Source organism: Bison bison, unplaced genomic scaffold (genome assembly GCF_000754665.1).
Source record: "Bison bison bison isolate TAMUID 2011002044 unplaced genomic scaffold, Bison_UMD1.0 scf7180017864322, whole genome shotgun sequence".
NCBI lineage: Eukaryota > Metazoa > Chordata > Mammalia > Artiodactyla > Bovidae > Bison > Bison bison.
Window position 1 is genome coordinate 2,418,558 of NW_011494894.1, and position 8,198 is coordinate 2,426,755.

The 8,198-nt window shown below is 36.8% G+C and overlaps 1 protein-coding gene across 9 annotated transcripts in view; it reads left to right on the forward strand.

Annotated features, from left to right (window-relative positions):
• The window catches only part of PROX1 (prospero homeobox 1), a 60,368-nt gene extending 53,177 nt beyond the window's left edge, over window positions 1-7,191 (forward strand). For 8 of the 9 annotated variants that reach the window (XM_010853052.1, XM_010853055.1, XM_010853054.1 and 5 more), the window contains exon 5: window positions 1,546-7,191. In XM_010853052.1, the coding sequence (XP_010851354.1) occupies window positions 1,546-1,734 (189 nt within the window). In that variant the 3' untranslated portion in view covers window positions 1,735-7,191. The remainder of the gene's footprint in view (window positions 1-1,545) is intronic. The other variant, XM_010853058.1, reaches the window with a different exon arrangement.
• The last annotated feature ends 1,007 nt before the right edge of the window (window positions 7,192-8,198 follow it).

Consider the following 8,198-nt stretch of genomic DNA (forward strand, 5'->3'; position numbering starts at 1 on the left):
GAACTACAGTGACTTTGAACAATTCCCTTATTCTCTCTGAGCCTCCATTTTCTCACTGTAAAATGGGGTTAATAACCACAGAGATGTTGGGGGAAGTGAATGATACAGTTCACATTCAGTATATAACACAGTACCTGACACATAATAAGCAGTCCAAAAATGTGGAGTATTATTACTGTCAACTGCATAAATAACTCTCTAATGGAGAAATTCTCATCTCAAGGTAAAATAATTTTCTGATGTAGGATTTTAGTATGTGGTACACATTTTGTATTTGGGGCTTCCCTGATGGCTCACATGGTAGAATCTGCCTGCAGTGCAGGAGACCTAGGTTCGATCCCTGGGTCAGGAAGATCCCCTGCAGAAGGGAATGGCAACCTACTCCAGTATTCCTGTCTGGAGAATTCCATGGACAGAGGAACCTGGTAGGCTACAGTCTATGGAGTCACAGAGTCAGACACGAGTGAGCAACTAACACTTTTGTATTTTGGGACTCAGTATTAATATCATTATCTTACTCTTTTTTGGTACATAGTGTAGAGGCATACCTCAGAGATATTGCAGGTTCCATTCCAGACTACCAAATGTTGCAATACAAAGAGTCACATGATGTTTTCTTTAATTTTCCAGTGTATTTAAAAGTTATATTTATACCATATTGTACTGTATTAAGTGTGCAACAGCATTATGTCTAAAAAAAGTACATACCTTAATTAAATATACTTAATTGCTAACAATGCTAGCCATCATCTGAGCCTTGAGTTGTAGTCTTTTTGCAGTAGTAACATCAAAAATCACTGATCACAGATAACGAGAGCAAAAAGTTCGAAATATTCGAGAATTACCAAAGTGTGACACAGACACATGACGTGAGCAGTTATCATTGGAAAAATGGTGCCAGTAGGCTTGCTTCACACAGGGTTGCCACAAACCTGCAATTCATAAAAGACGCACCATCTATGAACTATAACAAAGCAAAACAAAGTGCAGTGAAAGGAGGTATGCCTTATAGCGCGGAATATTTTGGTATACAATTTAGCAAGAGTCAACAGTCCTCTAATACAAGCAGATCACTAAAGTTTTAATTTTCTTCATTTGTAGCGTGGGTTTAGTTTATATCAAAGGCCAATTAGTCGTCTACTTTTGAGAAGACATTTTGTTTTCCTAATGGAAATATGATTCAAATTCTGAAAGATAAGGTAGAGAACTGATTCTGGAATATACCTCTTTAATGAAGCGAGGAGTCCCAACGGTATGTCTGCATTTTTCTACTCAAATATTCACAATGGAATCCAAGTTTTTCAATAGGTCTGCATGTATCCTTTGCATAAGTCTTTTTCTAAAACTCTACAAAGCTGTCAACCCCACATTACAATGCTACTATATATAACAACTTTACATAAGAGAACAGGGGTCGGCCATTTTTAGAAAATGCAGGTGCCCTGTAAGCCCCTATCTGAAAGAAAGACCTTAGCTCAATTTCCTTTGAAGAACGGGAGACTTGAAACTGAAAACTTTATTAATGCCATTGTCTCCTTGTATCAGCAGGTTCCAGAGAGATTCCTGGAAGTTGCGCAGATCACATTACGGGAGTTTTTCAATGCCATTATCGCAGGCAAAGATGTTGATCCTTCCTGGAAGAAGGCCATATACAAGGTCATCTGCAAGCTGGATAGTGAAGTCCCTGAGATTTTCAAATCCCCAAACTGCCTACAAGAGCTGCTTCATGAGTAGAAATTTCAACAACTCTTTTCGAATGTATGAATAGTAGCAGTCCCCTTTGGATGTCCACGTTATCCGTGTCTAGATTTTGATTTCATATATGTGTGTATGGGAGGCATGGATATGTTATGAAATCAGCTGGTAATTCCTCCTCCATCATCTTTCTCTCATCTTCTTCTGTTTTCAATTGCAACGGGGATGGTTCTTTTCCTGCCGCCTTTAGTTTACTTTTGCCCAAGGCCCTTAACATTTGGAGACTTAAAATAGGCTTAATTATCAGGGAAAAAAAGAATGTTGACGTGTGTAAAGTCTATATTAGCAAGGACGGGCATTTGTTTAAAATGCGTCTGCTGGATTCATGGTTTGTTGCAAATGGCGGTTGGCGGAGGGAGACCCGTGACACAGCCCGACTCCGCAGTCAGTGATGTGTCTCTTGTGTTTACTGCTGAGAAGGTCAGAAAACTGGATGAAACCACTTGATAAACTTAAATATTTTGCTTGGTTTGAACTCAGTAAGTAGCTTTTTATCACACGTTTGAAAATAATGCCGGTGGCAGATCAACAGCTCACTTTTCAAAAGTACCCCAAAAGGCCACATTTTAAAAAGAAAACATAATCACTAACTGTCAAGTCTTTCCTCAGAGAAATGGCAAACACCCCAAACTAGTTTCTTTTGGAGGCAGAGCAATTTTATACAAAACTGACTAGTCAAGGTGAGACTGGAGATTCATGTGGTTTCTAGTCACCTCTCGGAATTTTGCAATAGGTTCTTCTTGGTAGTAAGTGAGTACCTATCGTTCTTCATACAGGAAAACCCCTATAATGTATTATTATTTTCTGTGTATCTTGCTTAAGATATAAAAAGGCACATACGTTTCCAATTTATTCTTTGCAAAACTTTGTTTATATGCTTTAGAAGAATTATCATGTCTGTTTAATATTTAACAATTTTTTTTTTCAAAAAACACTATTTTCTGAATTCCTTTCTATGGTAAGGAATAAAGGACATCCTAACTTGACCATAAAATTCCTGCCTATACTAGAAGTTTGTTGACAGCTGCTAGCTGACTGGATCTTCCCCTCCTGAGAGGAGTACATTTGAGAATGACCTATTTTCCTATACATTTCCACACTACCTACCCTGATGGATATTCAAAGTGGTGACAGTCTAATTTAAAGTGTTTTCATTTTAGGTACAGTGTTTTAAAGCAATTGATAAAGTCTCTTCTCACTCAGAAGCTAGTAATTGACCAAAACATGAGAAGAGTGTATAGAATAGGAGAGTTTGGGAGTTAACCCAAAAGACACAATTTCAGCACACAAGAGAAAGCTAGCTGCTATTTCATGCTTTCTTCAATGGTTCTCCTCTTTTTTTCTTTCTCTTTTCTTTTTCCAGTTTTTCAAAGGTGTATAACGTTTCCATACTTGCTTTTAAAAAGCCGTATGGCATTCACACTTGTTTCTTGGATGGGTTTTGTGTGCAGAGGCAGTAAGAATTCCTTTTTTATTCTAATAGTGTTTTCCAGAACCCTCCCTCCCTTCAGCAATTTGATCTACATCTTCTAAAATGACACAGTAAAAAGAAAAAAAAAAAAGAAAATCCTGGTATGTAGATTATGTACAACATAAATACCATTTTTCCTTGATTTTTATAAAAATGACATTTGACTTTGGAGACTGTCGGTTGACCCATGAGACTAGCTGACCCAATCGCTGTAATTTAACATCATTTATAAATTCTGCTGATGGACAGGAATGTATGAAGGCAATTATTGTCAGCACAAAGCTTTAAAACCTGCTGACTTTAAATTAAACGGCGTGGTCCTGTGATGCCTGCGTCATTCAGGAGACACAGCCTCTCACGGTGTGGATGGAGTGCAGCAGCCTGGGCCTGGGACGCCCCAGCCTCCCTGCACAACCGAACCCATCCCCCAGCTCGCAGGCTCCTACACAGCGCACACAGGCCCATCTGAGCCAATGTGTTCTTGTTCTGGCTTGTTTAGGGGAAAAAAAAAATGTTCAGATAATCATCACATTGGAATATAATGCAAACCCCAAAAAAAAAAAAAATCCAATCAGCACAAAGTAGAGAAGCAATCTCAACTTGTGGTCACACTCTTTCGCCTTGCTTCACGCCCAAGAGTATGACATTCGTTGTTCACATCAGTATACAACTGGCTCTTTTTGCTGTTCCATGGAATTCACATCACCATTGTGTTGCCATTTGCAAGGCAAAAGGCAAAAGCGTAATATATTCACCTATCAAGACAGATTGCTAGTATCTTCCTGATCTGGGGCAAATTTAGTATTGATTCCAGACATATTTAGATTTTTAGTATTATTCTCCCCTGCCTTTCTAATTTAAGTAGACAAATTAAGCAAAAGTGTGTATTCACAACCAAATGTTGATGTGCTTATCCACAGTAATATCCTCTCAATGTTCACTGAGGCATAGAAATTGTTTCAGAGTAGAAATTGCAGTGTGAGTAGAAACTCACCTCATTGTCCTGGAAACAGAACTTGATCATTTTGCTTTTAGGTGATTCCTTTTCTTTCACCACCATAAAATCTTGTGCCTCCCAGTGCATTGGAAAATGACAAAAGCCTGTCTCTCAAAACGCCTATTTAACAGGTTTTTTAAAATCACCATCTTTCCAATCTTCGTTCAACTCTCACCATGTAAAAATTGGCGACTTGGGAGAAAGTTCACTTTCTCTGGTGGGAGGGTGAAGGACTAGGGACAGTTTACAAAGGGAAACAAAGTCTAAAGTCCATGTTGAAATACCACATTTCCACTTATTTTCTGCTAACCCCAAATTATTTTTGCATCTACACTTGAGGTTATAGTCTGTGCCTAGACCTAAATGCACCAGCGGGGGGATTTTTAAAAATCCTTCAAAATCCCACTTTTTTCCCACAAGTACAATTGTTCTTGTGCCTTCTGTGGCTTTCGATTTCATCTTTTTGACTTTATTTCCAATTACTACAGCTGCAATAAACACTAGATTTTTTTTCTGGCTGTTTGACATAACGTTGATAGCTATGCATATTTTGTGTCTTTTTAAAAACAAAGCGGGAGAATACGTTTTTGAGAAGAGAATTTTTAGAACAGTTTGATACCGCAAATTATTTTTTCCTCAATTGTTTGAGCAGCATTCGAGTTTTGAAAATTCTTGTAGAAGCCAATTTTTTGTAACTGTGGTGCAAATCTTGTGTTTTCTTAGCCTAACGAAAAGTAGTATAGAAGCAATATTTCATACCATGTGCTATATATGTGTGTGCAGATGTGTGAACATAAACACATACACACATATACACACATGTAAAAATAGACATATATATATGCGTGTGAAGTGGAAAGCTTACCTTTTCCTACCTAGATTTAAGGACCTATTTTAGGCTTGTTATGTTTTGTCAAAAGAATGTTCTATTTGCAACAACAAAACATTTAATTCTTACTGTATCTCTGGCTGTTTAATGAGGACATTTCACTTTAACTGGTAAAACAACGTGGAAGATGGTAGAATGTAGTCATTATTTAAGGAAATGTTCACCCACATATTCCCAAAGTTTGCTTTGTGCCTCCAAGTATTATTCCATTAAAGTGTTTTATGTTTGCCGACTCTTTGTTGCTGTGCTAGGGATGTGGGTGAATATCATTTTTAAAAATGTTAAAAACGACAAAAAAAAAAAAAAAGCAAAACAAAAACACTAAAGCAAGAGGGGAACTTTTATAAAGCAATGTAAATATTTAACCTCATGGCTATTGTTACGTAAGACATGAGATTTTAATAAATAACTACATTCTCACAACATCTGTTGAATTTATTAGGAACACTTCGGTGACTGTATAGACAGTTGAAAGCATTCTTGAAAATCCTGCTCTCTACTTTTAAAAGATAAGAGTCTCTTTCATCAGATGTCAAGGGCAAGGGTAATGCAGTTTCTGTAAATTTATGAAATTTTTTTTCTGTGTACATGAAGACACTTAGTATGTAATCCCCCCTCCCCCCCACACACACATACATGCATACACATACAGGTTAATATTAAGTCGTAAAGCTAAAGAGTTGGGGGCTTTCAAATCAGGATGTTCCCCAGAAGCAATCATAAATTCATCAAAGAAAAAGTGGTTTACAGAATCCCCCGAGAGAAGCCGTGTGCGTGTGAGGACAGAGCAGAATCTCTTTGCCATGTATATTATAGACTCTTTATTGGTGTGAATAGTACAAATGTTTCGTTCTGGTACAGACTCCGTGTTTGCAAATTACAAGAAGCATTGTTTTCAAAAAGCTCCCCTTAAAAGAACGTAACTGGTTTCTATGAGTAAGCAGTTACTGTATTGCACTTACATGTGATGTTGAAGGAAATGCAGTTTTGTTTTCTGTAGATCTGTTGGTTGTAAACCACCTATAAGACTAAAGCTAAAATGCTCATTTTCAGAGCTGGGATCAAAACTGGTATTTAACCTTTGCATCTTCTTATAAGTATCCTTCTAGAAACATAACAGAATCTGGGAGCAACTGGACTTTGAGTCTTTTCAACTGAGCCCTCTCTCAAAACTGACACCCCCGAAAATGCACAAACATGAGCATGAGCAGAAAGGGCAAACAGAGTGGCCCTTTTTTGTGAAAATGGATCCATTCTTTGTTTTTTAAAATATTTGAATCCTCTCCGTAGGGGGGAAAAGCATTTTAAAATTGTATATTACCACTTCAAAATTAAAATTCAAAAAGCAAATGTATTTGGGGTTGGTCTCAGCAATACCCAGAAGAATCAAAGGTCCTGGCTTCCCCCAATATTGTCCCAGCCATTTCTCATATGTATATAGTATAAACCGTGACAAAACACTGCCTTTATATTATTTAGCAATATGTTGTAAATAGCATTATTAAGCTCTTTTTTTTTTTGTAATAAAGACCCTTTGATTTGAATATAGTACAATAACTGAACTGATAAAGTCAATTTTTGATTTTTTTTTTTTTAGCTAGAGGCAATTTCAATTGTGGATTTTTGTTGTTGTCTATTGTTCTGAAGACTTTGCATAATTTATTGGTTTAATTTATCCTAATTTATTTGATGAAGGTGTACAATTTTGTATTACCAAGGATGTACTGTAATATTAATTGATATGATAAAAAAAACAATGAGACTCCCTGTCCATATTAAAAAGTAAATAAAAAGGTGCAGTAGACAATTGATTTTAAAGTAAAAGTAAAAAAAAAATTAGTTTGGCAGCTACTAAATTTTAAAACAGGAAAAATGATTTGTTGGGGGGAGGGTGGGAAGGGGGTTTTACTTTGTGTGTTTAAGCTTTTGTATACTCTGCAAACTTTTACCTTTTGCTTTGTACCACTTAAAGGATACAGTAGTCCAATTGCCTTGTGTGCCTTCCATCTTCTCTTAAACTGAATGTATGTGCAGTATATATGCAAGCTTGTGCAAAATAAAATATACATTACAAGCTCAGTGCCATTTGATTTCTTTTAAACATTCAAACACATCACATGTGACATTTAGTTTTTGGACCTGTGTCCAATTGTAGGACAGCAGGCTGGTTGTGACTGTAATATCAATTCTGGAGTTTTCCTCCTCCTGCCAGTTTGGCAATTTATTTTTTTGTTTGTTATTTTTGGTCATGTACTTGCAAGATATTAGTTCCCTGACCAGGGATTGAACCTGTGCCCTCGGTACCCAAAGTGAGAAGTCCTAACTACTAAACTGCCAGGGAATTCCCTGGAGTTTTCCTTTTATTACAATTCTTAAGCATACAAACCTAGGATCGTTACACACAACTCATAGAAATGGTCTTTTTTTACTTCAGACATTTGTAGTAAATGGCTAGATTTCTGTCTGAAACCTCTTCTCACAGATTTAAATTTAACCCTCAGAATTTATAAACAATGAAGGTTTTGGATCCAAACAATATTGTGAGCTAATAAATGCAGTTCAGTTGTTAATGTCTCATGATTTGAAGAACAAAGAAAGATGTTCCCCAAATCACAAAATGGCAAATATGTTATCTGAAATATGGGGAGTGAGAGCTTGTATTGTTTCTACTCTGATTGAACTCAGAACTACATCCTAATGTAAATTTAAAACCTTTCTGAAATGTTCCTTTGGACAGGAATGGCAGCATGATTCATACTAAGAACATTGGTTGTATGGCTTTGGAAAACTTTCTTTCTCTCTTTTGCTTTAGTTTAAAATCATGTCTCCTTTATCTTCAAATCAAAAACCTGAGGAATCATCAGAACTCATTTGGCCACTTGACAGTGACCCTATTAAATGTCACTCGCAGCGGCATCTCCCTTTCTGCCCGCCGTATTACTGTACACTGAGTCTTATCCATCTCTAAGATGTCTCCTTTTGCTCTTCCCCTCAGTGACAAAAACTTTATATTTTGACTCTCTTGTCATGAGAAGTGCTTAGAATCAGTGCCAACTGAAAAGCTATTAAATGGTAATGGTATTTTC